The sequence below is a fragment of the Sus scrofa genome, chromosome 7, assembly GCF_000003025.6.
Source record: "Sus scrofa isolate TJ Tabasco breed Duroc chromosome 7, Sscrofa11.1, whole genome shotgun sequence".
Classification (NCBI taxonomy): Eukaryota; Metazoa; Chordata; class Mammalia; order Artiodactyla; family Suidae; genus Sus; species Sus scrofa.
The window spans coordinates 50,105,006-50,127,880 of record NC_010449.5 but is presented as its reverse complement, the minus strand read 5'-3'; the positions used below and the strand labels follow the sequence as shown (position 1 = coordinate 50,127,880).

General features: G+C 48.2%; 1 protein-coding gene across 1 annotated transcript; it reads left to right on the top strand.

Moving 5' to 3' along the window:
- On the top strand, positions 9,229-20,848 carry STARD5 (StAR related lipid transfer domain containing 5). The gene is made up of 6 exons (XM_003128449.4): positions 9,229-9,445; positions 10,137-10,186; positions 10,542-10,674; positions 13,990-14,107; positions 15,095-15,188; positions 20,225-20,848. Exons 1-6 carry the CDS (start codon positions 9,347-9,349, stop codon positions 20,370-20,372), a joined length of 642 nt encoding a protein of 213 aa, XP_003128497.1. The 5' UTR covers positions 9,229-9,346; the 3' UTR covers positions 20,373-20,848.

The following is a 22,875-nucleotide window of genomic DNA, read 5'->3' as shown; positions in this document are numbered from 1 at the left end:
TTTTCCAGTGTGTAATTACATCATATCAATAATCAGTTTAGGAATGACAAGAAATTTATTGAGAGCTTGCCTTACTGTTTATCTGGCTCTAGATCTGTATGAATGAGTTAGGACACGTGGGCTGGAAGCAACAAAATCCCCAAGGTTTATTAGTCCCTTTAACTGGGAGGGATGGGACTCAAGCTGGCTTCAGGCTCAGTTGGATCTGGGCATCAGACAGCTTCAGGATTCTGTCTTTTCACCTCCCAAGTCTATTTCTGTTTCTTGACCACGTTTTCTTCTACTGCCATGCAGTAGGTGGAGGAAGAATGCAGAGCCACAGAAAATTCCAGGTTGCTGGCACCCAGCCAGTGAGCCCCAGGGAAAGAACAGAGTTGTCCCTCCTCCCTGCATGCTATGTTCACCTTAGGGGTCAATGCCTCTTTCACGGGCAGGTGCTAGGGGTTGGGTAGCAGGGAGTGTTCAGCTGCCAGGATTCGCCAGAAGGGCACCCCTATTCCTATGTCCATGATAATTCTTTTCACTTTCAATTGTGTCTTTCAAGTTTTCTGAAGTCTTCTCAATGAGTCTGTGAGTGCTTCTGGGACAGGAATTGTGTTTATTCATTTCCGCAGCCCCAGTAACTGACACCTAACAGTGATTGCACCCCTTTTCTCTTATTGCATAACAAAGTTTTGGGGCTTAACACGCATTTATCATCTCAGTTTCATGGGTCAGGAGGACAGAGGTGGCTTAGCTGGATCTTCTGCTCAGGGACTCAGTCAGCCAGAGCAGCTTCTCATCTGAGGCTGAGGCTCATCTTCCAAACTCACATGGCTATTGGCAGAATCCATTTCCTTGAGGCTATAGGACTGAGGCCCTCTGCTCCCAGAGGCTGCCCGCATTTCCCCACCCCATGGCCCTCTCTGACTGCTTGCATCTTTGAGGCCGACAAGAGAAGGCCTTTACAGCCTCTAATCTTCTTCTCCTGACAAAATGTGGACCCTCTCGCTCTTTTTTTTTTCCCCCTTTGGGCTACACCTGCAGCTTTCAAAAGCTCCAGAGCCAGGGATCAAACCTGTGCCACAGCAGTGACCCAAGCAGCTACAGAGACAATGCTGAGTCCTTAACCCACTGCACCACAGGAGAACACCATGGACTTTTTTTTTTTTTTTTAAGGGATCCCCTGATTAGGCCCGGCCCACCTAGGGTAATCGCCTTTTGATTAATTCAAAGTTAATTGATCTGAGATCTTAATTACATTTTTAAAATCACTTTTACCATATAACAGAACCTGATCGTGGGAGTGAAATCTCATCAGAATGATAAGTGCCAGCACATTCAACAAGAAATCTTATAGGAAATGTGCACCAGGAGCATGAATCCCAGGGGCCATCTCAGAATGCAGCCTATCATAGGTACTTAATAAACATTTGGTGAATGTCAATGGACGGATGAATAATGAACTGTACTAATGAATGACATGGTAACAGGATTATCTTGCAAGATCTATTGCAAATTCTAACTGAAAAGAAAAATCCAATATAAATAATGTCATTTTAAAAGTAAACACAAATTGGAGTTCCCTGGTGGCCTAATAGTTAAGGATCTGTCACTCTGTGGCATGGGTTCGATCCCTGGCCTGAGGAACTTCTGCATGTCATGGGCCCAGCCAAAAAAAATAATGTTTTTAATAAATAAATAAAAGTAGACAGATTCACACTCTTGCCCAAATTCATAAAGAAGTGTGCAATATTTTCAAATTTCTTGACAGTGTTTAATTGCTTCAGGTCTTGACCTCCTGATCATGATGGATCAAAAAAGATTGTGGTTTGTTCAAAATGAAATGCCCTCTATGCCATGAGAACGTCCTTTTGTGGTCCAGGTGCCCACAGGTGTTTCACGATGTGGGTACCCCCTTTCCACATGCTTGGTCTAGGCTATGCCGTCGTACTCCCAGGGACATCAAAACGTGTTTTGGAAAAGCCTGGCCCAGCCCCCAAGCACCTGTAGGAGCACCTGTGTCTGTGTGAGAGGAGGCAGCGACCTAATAGCATTAGGGCCCTTACAGCATTCCTAAGAAAACTTGAGTTTTGCTAATATACATGCAGAGTTGCAGATCTGAGCAATACAGCTCACATATACTATTCCAGCATCTGGTATTGGGCTATGTCTTTAATTTAGAGAAATTTATGGTGTGTTTTTTTGTGATTTTTTTGCTTTTCCTTTTTTTAAGGCCACATCTGCTCCATATGGAGGTTCCCAGGCTAAGGGTCACATCAGAGCTCCAGCTGCCTGCTTACACCACAGCTCACAGCAACACAGCATCCAAGCCACATCTGTGACCTACACCACTGCTCACAGCAACACCAGATCCCCAACCCACCGAGTGAGGCCAGGGATCAAACCCACAATGGAAACTCCTAGAGAAATTTAAAAGATACAGAATACCACAGAGACTAGTGTGACAAGCACCCATATTCCCACTGTGTCAACAACTGTTGAAATTTTATTTCCATCTAGTCCCTTTGTTATCATTATTAAAGAAAATATTCAGATAGCATCGAAATCTACTCTAATCCCCATGCTTAGTTTACTCCCCTCATGCTACCAAGAATTCATCATATGTCTGTATTCAGTCACCTCTTTATAGTTAGAGATGCTGTGTGCATGTGTGTCACTATATATGTATGAGCATCTATAAACAATGTGTAGGAGTTACCCAGTGGCTCAGCATGTTAAGGATCTGGCGGCGTCACTGTTGTGGCTAGGGTTGCAGCTGTGGCTCGGATTTAATCCCGAGCTGTGGCCTGGGAATGTCCACATGCCATAGTAGAGAGGAGCAGTTGGCCGAAAACCAGACCAAAACAAAATTTTTGAAAAAATGTAAATATGTCTTGCTTAAGTGCTATCATACCGCGTGTATTATACGTATTTATGTTTTTGATGTCTGTTGAAGATGTACACAGATCAAGGTCACTTATCATTAACTGCTGTGTTGTGTTTCATCCTATCAATAAACTGCACACTATGCATTTTTTTTACTGATGGATTTTGATGTTATTTCCACTACTTGGCAGCTAAAAATAATGTTGCAGTAAACAGCTTTTATGGCTTCTACTGCTCATGTGCTGAGGTTGACTTAGAAGGAGATACTGGTACCATGAAAGGTGAACTCCTGGGATCCTATTGGAAGAGTACGCTCAGCTTCCCTAGCTGCTCTTTTATTCATCTCCACATGCCCAGACCCCCAAGCAAATTCTACAGATGGTGGGCGCGCCATTTTTCCTACAGCTTCACCATGAACATTTTACGTGACACTTGATATTGCCATGCTCTGTCCTTTTTACCCACCTGGTGAAAATAATAGGTCCCAAGTTATCTGCATTCATTTGCATTTCTTTGTTAGCGATTACCCCTTGTGCTGATTAGGCACTTGCATTTTCTTTTCTATAAACTGGTTGCTGATTCAACATCTTTGGTCATTTTTCTTTTGACAGGAGCCATCACCTCCAGCCCTTATCTAAGTTTTAGCAACAGAAAGCTCTGTATCTACATGATCAAAATGCCTTTGCATAACTGTGGTTTCACAATATTCCTTTGACTTTTAGTAATAGTCCCTGGTGGGGGATGGGGAGGGGAGGCAGGATGATTCATGCCTGGCTTTGGTCAAACTCCTTGAGGGCTCTCATCCACAATATTATTAAAAAATCTCTCCTAAAAGTACCTATAGAACCAACTCCTCTCAGGTGTCAGAGATCAGAACAATTGTGTCCACTAAATATAAAGGGTGAATTGCTCTGGATAAGAACCGTCTAAAAACAGAAATAGACTCACAGGCATAGAAAACAAACATATGGTTACGAAAAAGGATGGGGGGTATAAATTAGGAGTTTGGCATTAGCATATACATACTACTATATATAAAGTAGATAAACAACAAGGACCTACTGTATAGCACAGGAAACTATACTCAATATCTTGGAATAACCTAAAATGGAAAAGAATTTGAAAAAGAATACATATAGGTATAATTGAATCGCTTTGCTCTATACTTGAAACTAACAAAGCATTATCAATCAACTATACTTCAGGACTTCCCGTCGTGGCGCAGTGGTTAACGAATCCGACTAGGAACCATGAGGTTGCGGGTTCGGTCCCTTCCCTTGCTCAGTGGGTTAACGATCTGGCGTTGCCATGAGCTGTGGTGTAGGTTGCAGACACAGCTCGGATCCCGTGTTGCTGTGGCTCTGGTGTAAGCTGGCGGCTACAGCTCAGATTGGACCCCTAGTCTGGGAACCTCCGTATGCCGTGGGAGCAGCCCTAGAAAAGAAAAAAAAGACAAAAAAACAAACAGACAAAAAAACCAACAAACAAAAAAAAGAGTTCCGTCATGGCTCAGCAGAAATGAATCTGACTAGCATCCATGAGGACACAGCTTCAATCCCTGGTCTTGCTCAGTGGGTTAAATATCTGGCGTTGCTGTGAGGGTGGTGTGGGTTGCAGACATGGCTGGGATCTGGCTTTGCCCTAAAAAAACAAAACAACAATCAAAAAAACCTATCAAAGAAAGAATAGTCTGGTAAATATCTTAGCAACTTAAGGATGATTCTCTTGGTTACTCCTTCTGTCTCCAAATTTGTGAATGCCCAGAAATTCAGAGGAACCTTTTCTCCGCACCTCTAAAAGACTCACTTCCCTCATCTGAGGTAGTATTCCTGAGTTCCTGCTACTCTGCGTATGTGTGTTTGTGTGTTTTCCTCCTTTTCAGGGTTTGTAGGTTCTTATGCATGTGTGTGTCTTAATCTTTGCCCATTTCGTGGGAGAGACGGCCCATCCTTCCAGGAAGTAGGAATCAGTAAAGTATGTGAGTAAACATGAGACTTTCAGAAATAGAAACTGGGTGTGGTGGGTGCCACAGCCCTGCCACTTATTAGCTATGTGGCCTTGGATACCCTATGTGATCCCAAGTTTCTTCACCTATAAAAATGAGGGTAGTTGTCTCTACCTCCGGACGCGTGTGGTGCTGTGAGGGTGAAACAGCACAATGTGGGTAAAGCACTTAGGACAGTGGCTGGCAAGCAGTAAGCGGGGACTGACAATTAGTTGTTGCTAAGTGAATAAATAAACACACACACGCTCACAGAGTGGGAGTGGATTCACCTAACATCTGCCTAAGCTAAGTAAGTAAACAGGTGTATAATTCTTCATAAGTGTCTAAGTACAAAACAAATACTCCATTCAGGAGATTTTAGGATTGGAGCCCATCCCCTTGATGGTCTGGCGGTGGTTTGGGTTAGAAATCTCTGGTCCCCAGCCCCCATATACACCTATTTAAAATTCAAGTAGGAGAGTGCCTGTCATGGCTCAGTGGTAATGAATCCAATAGGATCCATGAGGACGCGGGTTGGATTCCTGGCTTTGCTCCGTGGGTTTAGGATCCGGCCTTGCCATGAGCTGTGGTGTAGGTCGAAGACATGGCTCAGATCCCACGTTGCTGTGGCTGTGGTGTAGGCTGGCAGGTATGGCTCCAATTAGATCCCTAGCCTGGGAATTGCCATATGCCGTAGGTGCAGCCCTAAAAAGGCAAAAATAAAGAAAGGAAAGAAGGAAGGAAGGAGGGAGGGACAGAGAGAGGGAGAAAGAAAGAAAAAAAATGCAAATAGGAACTCAGTAAGGTCTTCTCTGGACAACTAGGTGACTTGGAGACCCAAGGACCTCATGGGAGGAGCGCTGACCAAAGGAATCTATAGACGTCAGGCATACCTTCCGTCCTGTCATCTCTGAACCTTAAGCAGATTGCTAAACAGAGAGCCACCCCTGGCCAGGCAGGGCTGAGCAGCTCCCATTGCCCCTGGCCCAAGCCAGTGGCTCTTCCTGCCCCGTCCAGGCCTCCAGAGGCAAAACACAGCAGAAGCCTGCCCACGGCCATCCCAACCTCACCGTCTCCTGCCGCCCGTGGGCACAGGCCTCAGGGATAAACAGTTTGCTTCTCCAAACATTTCACATACACCCAGGACTGACACTTTCTGGCAGCAAAGATTACAGTCTTATGTTAGAAAAAATGTTAAACTCACGCTCTGTTTGGCTAAGTAAAACTCATGCTCCGTTTGGATAAAAATCTTGTAAATGTTCACTGTCTGACAAAAGTCACTTTCTGCAGCAAGACTTACTGTCCCTCAGCTTTGCTTTCATAGTGTTTTATTCTCAAGCAAAATTCTTACAGGCTTCAGACTGAGAGGGTCTGGAGCTGTAGTTTTATAGAAATATTCCACATTGGATTTTTTAATGACACTTTGTAAGTTCAAGAAGACCTGCGTGTTTGCAGCTAATATATTAAGCAGTATATGATGATGTAAAATGAAAAAAAAGTGTCTTTTGGCATCGTCCCCTACTGTTAACAGTTTATTCTATACTTTTCTAGAAGTGAATATTCTAAACCTAGACATAAAGTAACATGAACAACCTTTATGTAGACATAAAAACATAAATATATGCAAGCACATCTCCAGGTATTTATTTCTCTTTCTCACTCAAGATTCATGTGCTTGAGGAGTTCCCATCGTGGCGCAGTGGTTAAAAAATCCGACTGGGAACCATGGGGTTGCAGGTTTGATCCCTGGCCTCGCTCAGTAGGTTAGGGATCCGGTGTTGCCGTGAGCTGTGGTGTAGGTCGCAGACGCAGCTCGGATCCCACGTTGCCGTGGCTCTGGCGTAGGCCGGCGGCTGCGGCTCTGATTAGAGCCCTAGCCTGGAAACCACCACATGCCACCACTACGGCCCTAGAAAAGGCAAAAAGACCAAAAAAAAAAAAAAAAAATTAATGTGCATGAGATATGATATAAATGATACTATAAGTGTGATATTACATAACAATGTTTACTGTATGTCAAGGACCATTCTCATTGCTATTCATTTATTAAATCCTTTAACACATGTGTCCACCCTATGAGTTAGTACTGCTATTTTTCTCACATTCCCGAGGAAGACACAAAGGTCTGGAATGGTCAGTTACTTACCAAGGTCACAGCTAGTGAGCAGTGATGCTGGGATTTGAACCCGGGCAATCTGACTTGGGCACTGACTCTCTTATGTGCAGTACTATTGCCATCAATTTACATGTTGAATATATATGTATGTATCATAATATATATGATATTGTTCTGTAATGTATAAAACTTTTTATTTTGTGGAGGTAAGAATTTAAATAATTTTATTTTAACAATTAAGTTTGAAACACCTTTATTTTCTTCACAGAGAGTGATATTGCTCTTGGAAAGAACAATCTGCTCACATCAACTCAGATTTCTAATCCCCTAGGCTCTGTTGAGCATTTCCTGTCTGTTCCAGCTCCACCTTTGTTCATCTGGGCCACATTATGGTAATGGCTACATAATAACCCACTGCATGGATATCCTGTAACTTTAATCTACTAGCAAATAATAGGTTGTTTCCGGTGGCCAGCACATCTTCATGCAGGAGTGGCTGGGTCAAAAACAGGTAAATTAAAATTTCCATCCATGTTATTTTGCTCCCAGAAGGTTGCAAAAATTTACATGCTCACCCAGTGTGTAAAAACAACTGTTTCTCCACTCACCAACACAGAGAATTAACAAACCTCTTCAGACTTGTCCCTCATATAGGAGTAAAATGTTTTAATTTTTTTCACTTGTAATTCTCTGACTATGAGAGAAGTTCTGCATCTTTTCATTCCTTTGTTAGTCATGTTAATTTTTTTGCAAAGTGTCTGTTCGTATCTGATGCATTCTTTTCGTCTGTTGGGCTGTTTGAAAATGCCTTAATGATTTGTAAAAGCATGTTGTACATTAAGAAAACTTACTTTTAGTTAAAATATGCTCCAGTTTCCCCCTCAAATTATGGTCAGACTTTTATTCATTTATTTATTCATTATTAGTATTTTTTTCGCTACGCCTTTGGCATGTGGAACTTCCTGGGCCAGGGACTGAACCCATGCCACAGCAGTGACCCAAGCCACTACAGTGACAACGCTGGACCCTGCACCACAAAACTCCCTGCTCTAACGTTTTGTGACATTTTGATGTATTTAATTTTTTAAACTTGGTTATTGATCTTTTTCTCTAATGTCTCCTAGGAACGTTCACACACGTTACTTCCCTTGCCCAGCACAATGGCACAGTGAGGCATTCATTATTGTTCCATTTCGCCTCCAAGCACAACAGCTAAGTGATTTGGCCAAACCACACGGAGTTGTGGGTGAAACCAGGTCTAGAACTTGGATTCTCTAATGTCCCATCCAGGCGTCTTAACACCTGTCAGCCCATCAAATCGTCCAAAAAGAGGTTTCAAGTGGTCATTTTCCTTACACTACTTTTTTTTTTCAAACCTTTAAAGGAAACAATAAACACAATACGGAAAATACAGATTTCACCGTTGACCTTTCAAATATTTAGCTGGTTATAGCGCTGAAGAGGAGGAAAGGAGGCTGGGGGATGTGACCCCCACTCACTCCCCAAGATAGAAGCCACCCAGATGCGCAGAGCTCAGCGACCTCTTATCTAAACGCCAGCGCTCTCCCAGATATTAGGGTATCTCACTGTCTCCTGGACATCACTTACAAGTCTTTCAGGCACCTGCAACTGAGTCTCCCCAGAACTAAATTCATCATGTTTCCCCTCAATCCTGTCTCTCGTCCCCATCTCAACTAACCACCGGTGGCTCAAGCCTGGAGGTGGGAGTCAGGATGCTTTCCTGCTCCCGTAGCCTCCACGGTCTAGCACGGAGATCTCTATATCCTATCTCCTAAACACACTACGAGAGGTCCTCTTCTCGCCGCGTCCACCACGCACTCCCTACAGGTCACCACGGTCTCTCCCCTTAAGGCTGATGCTGCCTAGCTGGGCTTCCGGTCTCCACAGCCGCCCTAGAAAGATACTTGTGATGCAAATCTTCCTACCGTCCCGCCAGGCAGAAAGTCTCTGCGCATTCAAGGCAAATTCCTAAAACAAGCCTATCACGTACTCGTTGATCTGGCCCGCCCACTTTGTTCTCAGCAGCCGGCCCTCTGGAGTCCCCGCTCTCCAGCGTCCCTCCCTGAGGCGGGACAGGCTGGAGGCAGACGGGGCAGGACGGTGAGGGGCGTGTCTCGGACCCACCCCGCCAGCTGTGTGTCTCTTGGTGCCCGGCCGGGCGATCTCCGGCCCTGCCAATCCCAGAGCCGGGCAGGAACCGTCACAGGGCCCGGACCAATCCTAGGTCGGGGGCGGGGTTATGGGCGGGGCTCTGGGTTCCGCCTGGGGCCCGGGTTTTCCTGGCTTCAGAGGCAGGTACCTGGCCATCCCCGCACACCCTACCCGCGATTCCGCAGCCTCGCGCAGCTCTCGTCGCAATGGACCCGGCTCTGGCCGCGCAGATAACCGAGGCGGTAGCGGAGAAGATGCTCCAGTACCGGCAAGACAAGTCAGGCTGGAAGATTTGCCGGGAAGGCGTGAGTGAGAAGCTGGGCAGGAAGGGATCCGGGCACCTCTGCTCCTTGGGGCCGGGGTTTCAGAAGCCCCCAGTCTCCTCCTCTCCCGGTAGTTTTTTGCATACAACCCCCCCTCCCCGCCCCCCTGAGCTAGATTGAGAAGGAGATTCCACTGCGGGTTGTTCCCTTAAAAAATATATCGGGCCTTTTGTGTACACAATGACGCCGGGAAGTAAGTTTCTGCCCCTCTCATTGAAAGACTTGGCCAAGGTCACCTGGCTGGTAAATGCTCGAAGTGGAACCCGAGGCACCAGGCTCCCAAGCTCTTACTCGGTTCCTCAGACCCTGCGGCCCTCTCTTGATTCCGGGAGGGTGGCGTGGGGATAGTGCTACTCACCGAATACTTAGGATTTTGAACAAGCAGACCTAAATTGCTCGAGGAAACTAGATGCTGGTGGCTTTTAAGGTGGTTTGAAACCACCCCCTCCCCAGTGCTCTTCAAGCTTTAAGACCCCCCCTTTACCCATCTCGTGCTCCTATGAGGCAGCTTTGTCCAGGACTGGTCCCCAGGGTGCCACGTATCACTTGGGTCTCCTTGGAGATTCGCATCTCCTGAGGCTCTAGACTTTGCTTCCATGAAACAGGACTGGGCCAGGTGATCTCCCAGAGCCCTTCTAGCTCTAAAATTCTGCGATTCTGTGCCTTTTGACAGAATGGAGTTTCAGTTTCCTGGAGGCCATCTGTGGAGTTTCCAGGGAACCTGTAAGTGCATGCCTTGTTCAAAGCTTGTCAGAGGTGCCACCCCTTTCCTGCAGTTTCTGTGGGTTTGTTTCCCAAGACACCCCAGTCCACCCTAGCACCTGGAATCAACTTATCGGTTATCTTCCAGAAAAGCTTCCATGTTGTACTAAATTGCTTTTCCTCAAGCTGTATTTCTTATGAAAGCTTATTGTCTGTCCTTTTCTGCAGGCCTGAGGGAGGAGGACAGGTAAACCTCAGCCCCTTCTCTTGCAAGACTGTCTAAAAAAGTGATGATGAGATGGCTTCTAGTCTTTCTGTGTTATCCCAGGATAAGTTTGACTAATGCCTTGGGGACACATTCTTCTTTGTGCTCCAGGTACCGAGGAGAAGGCATTGTGAATGGGACTCTAGAGCAGGTGTGGGACTGCATAAAGCCACTTGCTGGGACCCTACGAGATAAGTGGGATGAGAATGTGGCCGGTTTTGAAATTATCGAAAGCATCACTGATGTAAGTCTTTCCAAGCACTGTTGTTACTCCTAGTCAGTAACCTGGCTCTGTCCCTCTGGAGGGGGTGAGTGAAACCTTTAGGCAAGGGGACTATCCTGTGACCCCCCTGGTACCCAGGAAATACAAGCTTGCCACTCAAGCCCAGCCTCATCCCAGGTACAGGTAGGAAAAAGTGAGACTGAGAAGGGGAGAGGCACCCTGAACAGAGCTGAGAGAATATAGCAGCTGCTGATGGAGGCAGGAGTGTAGAGTGAACGTGAATTTTGTGTGAGCTCTGAGGATGCTGAAGCAGTTCCTGGATTGGACACATGGCTCAAGTTTGAAATATGGCCCCTTGATGGACCATGATAATAAACTGAGTCCTGGCCAAAAAGGCAGGATTCTCTGCCAGCTGTAGGGCTGTGCCAGGTGGCAATTTCTGGATGACAGCTTCTGCACTGGTAAAAACGTGTGGTAACTTGTTTAGTGCTGCCCAGTAGAACTTTCTGCAGGGATGGAAATATTCTGTAGCATATTCTGTACTCAGTACAGTAGCCACTGGCTCCATGTGGGCACAGAGCGTTTGAAAAGTACCTAGTTTGAAGAAATAAATTGTTGACTTTATTTAATTTTCATGATTCTCAATGTAAATTTAAATAGCCACATGGAATTAGTGGCTACCATATGGGACAGTGAAGTTCTAGATGATCCTATGCCGGGATCCTCTGTTGTATTAAGAACCCACCACATTTTGCATTAAGAGGAAAAAAACAAGGTACAGCCGAAACTAATTTAGAAGTTGTCTTGGGGAAATATTGCCAGCCTTTTGGATTTGAATGATGCCTTGACTTTGACATCCGTATACATGGTAGCCTCCTGGGTGTTTCCATAGATGGTGTTGTGAAACCTCAAGGTATAGTTCTTTCCCGGAAGGACCCAAGTGTTCTTAACCTTGACCAAGAATTCCCTCCATTCGATATCCCAAGGATTTATGTCAGTGTTTCCTGAAGGGTGGGGCGCATAGTGTTAGGGCTCAAGGTGATGTTGGGTCTTTAACGATTAGTGCTGAAACTGAGATGCACATAGTGAGGTCCTCTCATTTCACATCTTCAGTCTCTCTGATATGTGAAGAGGAAAGTTTCAATTAGGTGCGCATGTGCTTTTAATGCCTGTTTAACACTTGCTGATCTCCTTTATCAGGTGGCTGGCCTTGGGCTCTGAATTAGAATTAGGATCCTACAGTCTCGTGTGTGTGTGTGTGTGTGTGTGTGTGTGTGTGTGTGTGTATTTTGCAGTTGCTTTTTAGTTATGTCAAATGATAGTCTTCCCCCCCCCCGCCCCATTTTCCGTCTTTAAATAGCTTTCTTTTAAAATAAATTTAAGTTTTAGGCGTTCCCTTTGTGGCTCAGCAGTTATCCAACCTGAGTAGGATCCATGAGGATGAGGATTCGATCCCTGGCCTTGCTCAGTGGGTTAAGGATCAGGCGTTGCTATGAGCTGTGGTGTAGGTTGCAGACGTGGCTCGGATCCCACATTGCTGTGGCTGTGGCGTAAGCCAGCAGCTTAGCTCTGATTTTATCCCTAGCCTGGGTACTTCCATATGCCACAGGTGCATCCCCACAAAACAATTAATTAATTAAAAATAAGTAAATTTAAGTTTTAAAAAGTGAGCACATTTAGATGAAAATATTAGTGAATAACGGGATAGGTGCTACCAGAGATAGGAAAAATTCGTGAAGATAGTATATAAATAATTGTACACAGATTCTTAAAGCTGAGGAAGCATGGGTTAATGCCCTTCAAAAAGTTTAATAGAAATGGATTAACAATGACAGAATGATTTTGACAAATCTCAAAAATTCTAAGCTAGATAGATAGTGGGTGGATGGAAGAATGAACGGAAAGATGGATAAATGGATGAGACACAAAGCCATGTTATATGTTTGTTGCATTTATAGCACATCCTGCTGCCTTTAGCATTTCTCATCAATGTCCTCTTCATCGTGTTCTCCAGGATTGAAGCATTTTGTAGCTGTAATCAGGAGTGAAAACGTATAGGTATTTAAAAAAAAAAAAATCTCCTTACTTCTGCCATTCCTACTACAAAATATCAGAATTCAGAAAAGGCAAAATTAGCTGGCTCTTAACAGCAAGCATTGGCCTTTAAAAAGAATGTGCTTTAAGAGAGAGGACAACATGACATTCTAACTCTAGTGAGCTTTGCCTTGGTTAGATATTGAACTCAGCATCCCTAAGTGTTCCTTTGACCCCTGGGGGATTTTACCCCCCAGGACAGTGCATGATTACAAGAGTCCAGTTGGGTGGGGTGGTGGCCCCTTGCTTCGAGCGGAAAAGGGCAACCTGCACGAAGGTGCAGCCTGTTCTCAGGCAGGTCATTCCAGGAGGAAGGTGTCTGGAAATTGGTTGCACCCACTGGAAAGTTCTCATACGTTTCCAAGATCACATATGCCCACCTGACCTCACATACCCTGAAGTCAGAGGTTTCTCAGCACCACATGGTGCCCAGAGTCAAAGGCAAAAGACTAATAAGAGGGCTAGATCTTCTCCAAGCCCTTCTCCCCTGCCCCCCCAGAGGTCTCCCCAGGACTGGCCTGACCTATACCTTTTGACCTTGAAAGCATCCTTCTGGAAGAGGGGAAGAGTAGGATGGAGCATGGGGCGGGTTTGGAGGCTCCTTGGCTTGTAAAGTGGGAGAGTGGACTTGGTGGGATATTCTCAGATAGGATGAAGGTCAAGGGGGTGCTCCCTCCTAGGGCTGGGGCTAACCAGAAATCTGCCCAGGACACCCATTTAAAGAGGCACTGCTCTCAGGGTCAGGCCAAGTACAAGGTCAGCCTTAGAAAGGAACGGCCTCTTACCTCACCCTAGTCCTGGCCCCGCTCAAGTCTCATCTCCAACATGAGTTTGTGACAAATTCCTTCATCTCTCTGAGCCTCAGTTTCCTGACCTGGGCTGGTGACATCTATTTCTCAGAGTCGCAAAGGCCCATTGAGAGCTTTGTCCAGCCAGGCTCTTACTAGGTGCTCAGTCAATGTCAACTTCCATGATCTTTGGAGACAGAGCTCAGAGTGGCCCTGATCAGCCACGGGCAGCACGGGTCACAGCCCTAGGTTTTACAAACTAGGTGTGTTCCCTTGACCCTTGGCACCTGCAGGGAAGCTCACTCTAGACCCTCCAGGTCACAGCGCCACCTTGCGATCAATGCGGTTCCCCTTTTCCAGACCCTGGGGAACGGGAACAGGTTCCTGAGCTCAGAGTGGGGCGGGGGCAGGTGCCTGGCCTCAGATGCAGCTGGATCCCCCTTTGCTCTGATAGACACTGTGTGTCAGCAGAACCACCACCCCGTCAGCCGCCATGAAGCTCATTTCTCCCCGGGACTTTGTGGACCTGGTGCTGGTCAGGAAGTATGAGGACGGGACCATCAGTTCCAATGGTGAGTGACGCCGGGACGGCTGCGAGGCCTCTGTGGGACACTGGGCTCTTTCTCTCCACATCTGCCCAGTTGCTCGAGGAAAGCAGAGCAGCTGGAAATCACTGGGAAACTCTCAGCCTGGGTCCCTTTTCCTGTGTCTGCCTCCCCTTGTCAGGTTTGGGGGGATTCTGAGCCAGGAGCGTCTGAGGTGCCAGAGTTCACACACTAGTAATCTTAGTTTTCTTCTTTTTTTCTTTTTTGGCTGCCCTGCAGTATATGGAGTTCCCGGGCCAGGGGTCAGATCCGAGCTGCAATTGCCAGCTGTGCCATAGCCATGACAGCCCTGGATCCTTAAACCCACTGTGCTGGGCCAGGGGTTCGAACCTCCATCCCATCACTGCAGAGATGCCACCAATCCTGTTGCGCCTCAGCGGGAACTGCATAATCTTAGGTTTAAATCCCAGATTTGGTCAGCACCCCGTTTTTATCCCTGCTAAGGCGCACAGTTTGTGCCCTAGGCCTGAGGCAGACGGTTTGGTGTCACAGAACCCCAGGGAGCAGTGATTCCCCGAATCCATGGAGCATCTTCCCCAGAGGGCTGCGGGGCTGTGCCCTCCCTTCCTTCCAAGCGAAGTTCCTGCCTCTGCACTTTTTATGGTGCCTCCTTCTGAAAGCTCTAGCCCCTGCCGCTCCTCTGAATCTTCCACGTGGGGGTGGGTGCAGGGCACATTCGTGCCTCTGTTGGCTGCGATTTGAGAGGGGTACCTTCGTCCACCCAAGCCTTATAGTCTGAAATGTTCTTTTCTGTGTATTCTGGCATTTGGGGGAGCTGGGAAGGTGAGTGTGTGTGTGAGTATAAGGGACATTGCGGTGGCACTAGGAAAGGCTAACTCGTTGGACCCCAGGTAACTGGTCTGCAAACACCGTGGGTGCTGGGTAAGGCCCTTCAGCGGCAGTGGCCCGACTGTCCAAGTTGTAGTTCAGTGACCCTGTTGTTCTGTCTTCCAGCTACCAATGTGGAGCATCCGTTATGTCCCCCGAAGCCAGGTTATGTGAGGGGATTTAACCATCCTTGTGGCTGCTTCTGTGCACCTTTGCCCGGGTAAGGATTGTCTCCTGGAGCGAGTTATGTGCCCCGACCTACCTTACTGGTTTAACTGGATGTTCTGTTCAAAGGGCACATTAATAATGATTTGCAATAATTAAGAACACCTTCCAGGAATTCCCTGGTGGCACAGTGGACTAAGGAGCTGGTATTGTTGCTGCAGTGACTTGCGTTGCTGCTGTGACAGGGTTTTTATCCCTGGCCTGGGAACTTCCACATGCCATGGGTGTGGCCAAAAAAAAAAAAAAATCCTTCCAGCTCTGTAGATCTTAATGTCATAGCATACACATGCATGCCAGTGACCCAATGCTCTAAAGTTCTAGGTGCATGAGAAAGAATGGGGGAGGGTAGATGAGGTGCCTTGGTTGTGATGTGGGGACTCCTCCCTCCAGCTTCAGGCAAGCTGAGCAGATGTCATGGTCCCACTTGACAGATGAGAAAACGGAGGCTTGGGGAGGTTAGGTGGTCTGTGCAGGCTCACAGGCTGGTCTTCCAGGGGCTGGGCGCCCAGGCTTATCCCGGCTCCGAGCGGGGGCTCTGAGCATCCTGGAGCTTCGCTGTGTCTGTCACCCCACATCCTACACGGTGCTCGTGTTCCCTCAAGGAGGAAGGGGATGGAGATGCTCCAGCCAGGTGATTCTGAGAGCACGTCGTGAGTCGCTGTAGAACTGAACTCAGGAATGATTCTCTTCCCATTTTCTCACAGATCATGGCCAGGTTTTTTACCAGGAACTTTTGGGTATAATAACCCTAAGGTCACTAGTTGATCCTGGGAACTACCCAAGCTGACAAGGAAAGAAATCGTACCCAAGGGCATGTCCCTGTGTCATGCTGAAGTCCTTGAGCATACGCACCAGGAGAAGTGTCTGTGCTGTCACCACACAATCCTGGGAGAAGGGTTTGGTGGCCTTAGTGTTTTACTGAAAACCCACATCCGTGTAACACTTTATACAAAGCTGGCTTTTCAAACATCACATGGAAGACTTATGTTAAACATAGCAAAACTTTATAAGTTTGAAAGTAGCGTTGTGCAGTCCTACACACTCCCCTTACACGTGCACACAAACACACACACACCCTGTACTCATTTTGATCCCTCCACACACAGGAATTTTCAGAGGAAGAGGCAGAGCCCTTTCTCCTTAGGGGCTAAATTCCATAGCTGTCTTCTTTGGGGAGAACACACAATGTGAGTATCATCATGCCTCATATGCCAGAGAGCTGGGGTGACTCAGAGGCTTTGTAGCTGGGACAGTTAGAGGCAGAAAGGTGTCACGGAACCCAGCTAGTGCGGAGGTTTTGACTTAGCTTGATCAAAGGCATTTTAGGTAGGTCTGAAACCTGTGACAATGATGAATTTCATTACTTTATGAGTACAGGCCTGTTCTAGGCTCTGTGGACTCAAGAGATGATACTAGGAGCAGCGGGAACAACAGCAGATGCTTATACATCACGACAGTGTGTGAGGCACTACTCTATTCAGGCGCTTGAGTTTTTACTCTTATAACAACTCTAAGGTACTATTATTACCCTCATTTTTTAATATAAGGACTCGGGCACAGAGAGGTTGTGTAACTTACTCGAGATCACACAGCCAGGATGTGAGAGAGCTACAGTTTAAATTCAGGCACCTGGAGTTCCGGATGTGGCTCAGGGGGTTAAGAACCCACCATAGTGTCCACGAAGATGTGCATTCAGATACCCTGGCCTTGTGCAGCGGGTTAAGGATTTGGCATGGCCACAAGCGGCTTGCTCAGATCTGGTGTTACCGTGGCTAGAGCATAGGCCTCAGGGGAACTTCCATATGCCAAAGGTGCGGCATTAAAAAAAAAAAAAATCCAGGAGCTCCCATCGTGGCTCAGCGGAAATGAATCTGACTAGCATCCATGAGGACACAGGTTCCATCCCTGGACTCACTCATTAGGTTAAGGATCTGGGGTTGCTGTGAGCTGTGGTGTAGGTTGCAGACGCAGCTCGGATCTGGCATTGCTGTGGCTGTGTTGTAGGCCGGCAGCTATAGCTCTGATTAGACTCCCAGCCTGGGAGCCTCCATATGCCGCAGGTGAGGCCCTGAAAAGCAAAACACAAACAAAAAATCCAGGCATCTGACTCCAAAATCTCTGCTCTTATCTCGATATTGATCTCTAAACAGATAAGCCCTCTTGGAGCTTTGAGTCGCATGGGAACAAGGTAGACAGATAAAGCTGAATCACAGCAATTGTATCAGACGTCATTATTGGATGTTAAGTGTTTTGGAGACAACTAAAACCAGATGAAGGTGGCTGGATGAGTGGTGGGAGGAGGCACCTGGTGGTCATCAGAGGTCTCGCTTCCCTAACATGGCATTTGAGAGAGCACACTGCAGGGAGCCTTGGGGATAGCCTGGGAGTGGGTGGGGTGGAGGTGTTCCTGGCAGAAAGATGAACAGGTGCAGTGTCCCTGAGGTGCAGGCAGGTGGGGAGTGTCTAGGGAAGGACACCAAGGCCATCGTGCCAGATCGCAGTGAACAGGGGCACAGGCGAGGGTCGCTGAGGTGTCAGGGTTCTGTGGAAGTGGGCGCTTTCCTCTGAATGAAGCAGGAAGCCCATGGAGAGTCTTGAGCTGGACGTGTTCTGAGTCGGGTTTCCAGTGCTATGATGCCTCTAGAGTGGACGAGGTCTCAAGTGAGAGCAAGGGGACCATTTAAGGGAGAGAAATGGTGGTGGCTGAGTGGAGTGGCTGCAGTAGGGAGGGGAGAGTGTTGGGTTCTGGTTGTTCTCCAGGTGGGGCAGCGGAGGTGGGGGTAGTGTCTTTGACACAGCAGCAGCATGATCATGCCATCAGTGGAGCCCTGCTCTGTGCCCAGCAAGTCCACGTGTTATCTTGGTCCTTGAAACGCAGTGGTGGTGGACGCCACGTCTAGCCAGCCTTCTCTGTGAGGAGACCGGGCGCCTCCAACCCGTCCCTGAGCCCCTGTTGCCCGCTCAGTCAGTGATGTCTGAGCAGGGACCATGCTTCACTGGGGCTGCTCCGGGAGGTACCAAATTTGCCTCTTCCACCCAGCCTGTTGCCTGTTCACCTCCTACCGAGCCCATTCCTCACACAGAGGAACCATGGTCACTGAGCAGAATTTCTCCCTTACCTATTCCCATTTCCAGACCAAAGAGGACACTGCTGAGGGGTATGAGGGCTTGAGAGGAGGAGGAGCAGAAGGAGGAGAGAGGGTCCCAGCAAAGGTGGAGGGCCTGGGGGGGGTCCGTGAGCAAGAAACAGTCTGAAGATGCTGAGGATTGGAAATGTAAGAAGGTCTCTGCCCTGCAGGGGTGAAGCTCTGTGCAGAGATGGCTCAAGCAGAGGAGAAAAGCTCCCACCCCAGGCAGCACGTGTCATCTGCTGGCCTGGTCCCTGGCTGTGCATCTAGGAGAGAAGGCTGGGTTCTGAAGAGTCTCCTTTTCTCAGACTCTGACCTTCACAATGTCAGGAAACATTTGATGGGCAGGTGCGATGCGCCATGGGTTTCTGATGCGTCAGTAATACTGTTGACAGCTTCATCCAAATGAAAGGCCAGATGGTCTCCAAGCCTATGCCCTTGTTGTCCTGGCTATTGGGAAGTTTGTGACAGTGAAGACCCTTTGTCCCTACCAAGTTGGGTCCCATCTCCTCCCCTGCATGTCTCCCACTGAATCTGAATCTGGGCATCACTGAGGTCATTATATCTGCAGCTCGGTGAGGTCATTATATCTGTAGCTCGGTGAGGTCAAATGAGTTGCTAGTTGGTGACAGGACCCTGCCCCTCACCTTCCAGGGGTCTGTGCCATCTTCCATGTGCTTGCCTCCCCCTGGGCTTCTGCCACCTCTAGCCAAAGTCCCTTCACCTGTGCCCAAGGTATCTGTCAGGTCTCTAGGTTAGCCATTGTCACATTTTTGGTTAAGTCTCCATACACCTTAAATATTATTCAGAGCATCAAAGGGTTTTTGTTCATGGAGATTATATCCATCTACATTTACCATATTTGAAATTAAAACTGGGACATAAAAATATTCATTTAAAAATAATACATTTATTATTTGTCAACATAAATATTATGATGAAAAATAACCCTATTTTTTCAAGAGAAAAGTCGTGAAGAGTGACCTTGTTTTACATGTTTCGAAATCTCTTTAATGTTAGGTTTACTAGAAGCTCATATCTGCTCCTGCATTCACTCTCTTGGCTTTGCTTGTGTGTTCGTTTGGCTTTTTAGGGATACACCTGCAGCATATGGAAGCTCCCAGGCTAGGGGACGAATCAGAGCTATAGCTGGTGGCCTACACCACAACTCCCAGCAATGCTGGATCCTTAACCAACTGAGCAAGGCCAGAGATTGAACCCACATCCTCACGGATACTAGTCGGATTTGTTACCGCTGAGCCACAACAGGGACTCTTGCATTCAATCTTTTGTGATATCATACATCATGTGGCCTCTAGAAACCCCCCTGGAGCTGTGGACAGCCCCATTCAAATAAGATGCTCAGTGGTCTCCACAAGACTGTGCCTTTGTTATCCTGGCCATTGGGATGTTTGTGACAGTGAACTAGGCACTGAGAGAATGGGAGTGAGAGGCAGGTCACATCCTAGTGCTGTGAGGAAACAGCATTGACCTTGCTGCTCCCTGGAAAGGGTGTCAGGAATGCTCAGGAGCTCCCTGACCCCTTGGACAACGGTTCCCCTACATGGATGGAGGGCAGTGTCACGTCTGCTCCTCCCAGGACCCAACACAGAGTTCCCCAGAAGCCTTTGCTAAAGGAATCACACGCAGGGACTAGATGACCTTCCTGGGCTGGAAGTGGGAGCTTCTCACCGAATAGCCTGGCAGGGCCACCGAAGCATCCACGGGAGAACACACTTCTATCCTGAAAAGAAGCAGGTCCTCAGGGGACCCCTGGGCAGTGTGCCCAGGCAAATCCCTGTGTCTGGGCCATTTCCCAGGGGGACCACTCCCCACCTGCCCTGATGCTCAGCCCACTTCTCATGTCAGGGATGCTTAACAGCCCTGCCCTTGTTTTCTGCAGGGAGCCCGGCAAGACCAGCCTGGTCACATTCTTCCAGACCGACCTCAGCGGTTACCTCCCACAGGGCGTGGTGGACTCCTTCTTCCCCCGCAGCATGGCCGGGTTTTACGCCAACCTGCAGAAAGCAGTGAAGAAATTCTATGGCTGACAGCTGGCTGGTTGGCCGGCCAAGAACTCCTGTGACTCAGGCGGACCTGAAGTTGTCGGGACGCCTCCAGGGAACCAGGCCGGTGGACAGTTCATCTCCAGGGACATCAGCCAGGGGCAGCCCGGCCCCTTGGCTCCTCCTTCCACTTGGGGGGGGCGGGATTGGTGGGGGAGGAGTCACTCCTTGCTGGCCACGCCCCCTGTTAGCCACACACTCCTCCCCCACAGGGTGGACCAGGATGCTGGCTTCTGGACAGGGACTCAGCTGGGCACTTGGGCCTCTCTGTGCCGGTCTCTCTCAGACCACGTTTCCCTGTTTGTGGAAAAGAATCACCATCCAGACCGAGAGCGCTCTTGTCTGTGCCACAGATCCCCGGGCGCTCACTCCTGATGGCACTGTGCCAGATTTTCCCCCTTATAAATGTGTCCACTTGGAAAGTGATGTTTAAAATATGAGAGAAGCATTTGCGAAAAGCACTTCCAGTACTCCTTGGTTGTCCCTTTGATTCAGGTCACTTTTCTCTCTTTTTCCCCAACATGAGTTAAGGTTTGTGCCCCCAAAACTCAAGTGGTTTGAGTTTGCCCCAGGCAGCACTCCAGGAGTTGATTCTGAGCTGAGCGAGCCTGCACATGGAGCCCTGAGGAGAGGCCTCTGTCCCTTGGGCATTTGCCTGCTCTTGTCCTTTATTATAGGAGATAGACCAGGGTCCTCTGGCCTCCAGGGTCTGGTCAGGCCACACTGCTGCCAGCAGAAAGGAGAGAAGAGCGGGCCCCCAATCCCCAGCAGGCCTGGCTGGAACCCACCTCTGGATTCTGCTCTGCAAGATCGCACAAGCCTGAATGGGCTCTGCCTAGCCTGGTACATCATCAGAAGCTGCCTGGAACAACTTCCGTAGCCACACGACTCCCTCTCCCCCTGTCCAGTTGGGGCCATGCAATCCTGTGTGGGATTTTCCAACATTCCCTCACAAGCCTCCTCTGCGGTCCCACCACCTTGCTGGTGGGCAAGGTCCCTCGTATGTCTGAGCAGAGTGCCCCGAGTTGCAGTTTCTCTGGTTACTAGCACCTGTGTGCGGGAAATTTCCAGAGCCCTCAGCCTTCAATCCTCCAGATGCAAAACATTCCCCTTGTGGCATCATCACTAGCTTCCCCACTTTGTGTCCCGGGCTGCCTGTCTCCAGAATGTGCTAAAGTCTGAGCAAACCCTAAAACAGAAAAGCTCAGGATCCAAGGGTAAGAAAGCCTTCTTGCCAGGGTCTAATGCAGCTGCAGATCCTGCAGTCATGCCATGAACGTCATCCGGCCAACTCTCTCTTCTCGCCAAGAAATCTTCACGGGACTCCAATTTACTTAGATTTCATTCATTCATTCGGTAAGTACTTAACGAGGCCCTATTTTGTGCCAGGCATTGTTTTCTATCAACTTCATGAGTTGATCTCCCAAACCCAGCCAATTCTGAGCACACCATCCCCGGAAACCCAGGGAGGTGATGGTCTTACCAAGATGGAGCTGCCTGTGCTGCCCTGTCTGGCCAGGCGGAAAGGCAGCTTCCTAAGAACTCAATGTTCAGAGTTTCCTCTGTGGTGCAGCAGAAACGAATCCAACTAGGAACCACGAGGTGGCAGATTCAATCCCCGGCCTCACTCAGTGGGTTAAGGATCCATTGTTGCCGTGAGCTGTGGTGTAGGCTGCAGATGCAGCTTGGATCCCGTGTTGCTTTGGCTGCAGTGTAGGCTGGCAGTTACAGCTCCGATTCGACCCCTGGCCTGGGAACCTCCGTATGCTGAGGCTGTGGCCCCAAAAAGCAAAAAAAAAAAAAAAAAAAAAAAAAGATGCACTGCTTCTACACCCATCTGCTCGCAGCAGGTTTAACAGGTTTGAGCACTGGACCAGGAGTCGGAAAACATGCATCTGGTCCAATCCCTGCCACTTAGAAATGAGGTTCCTGGAAAGTCACTTAACATTCCTGTGCCCTGGCTTCTGGATAAAGGAAATGCGGGGATATGAATACCAGTCCTATGGTAGCCAGCTTCTTAAGAGTCCGTGCAAAGGAGCTGATGTGTGAATCAGTGAGATGCTATACAAAGCCAAGAAAAAGGGTGCCTGGGAGAGGCTCAGGTGGATTCTTTCCAGTGGAGAGTTAAAAGTGGACCCGGGCTTCTTGGCTGGGATGTTTGCAGTGTTGGGGTGACTGGTAACATAGTTTGCAGAGGCATCATTTTCTCCGCCTGTTGCCAGCTCTGAAGAAGGTGGCAGCAGCGTCACACACTGTCGTTTTAGGACCTTCTTGCTGACTGTTGATTTGAAGTCCTCCTCAGTGGTGCATCCTTAGTGGTTTGATTTGAGCTGGGGGAGAAGGGGGTCTTCAGAAGCATAAAGAGGTCCTGGGGGTGCCTGGGGCGCACCCTGGCAGTACTCTGGTCCACAAACAGCCTTGCCCCAGGCACTCACGTGATTTATCTGAGCACCCAAGGAGGCTTTCTCCCTACCCCAGCGCCGTGGCC

Coding starts and splice junctions, on each gene's coding strand:
- STARD5 (XM_003128449.4), top strand. CDS start 9,347: ATGGACCCGGCTCTGGCCGCGCAGATAACCGAGGCGGTAGCGGAGAAG. Junction 9,446..10,136: donor GGAAGATTTGCCGGGAAGGC/GTGAGTGAGAAG, acceptor GCCTTTTGACAG/AATGGAGTTTCAGTTTCCTG. Junction 10,187..10,541: donor GTGGAGTTTCCAGGGAACCT/GTAAGTGCATGC, acceptor TTTGTGCTCCAG/GTACCGAGGAGAAGGCATTG.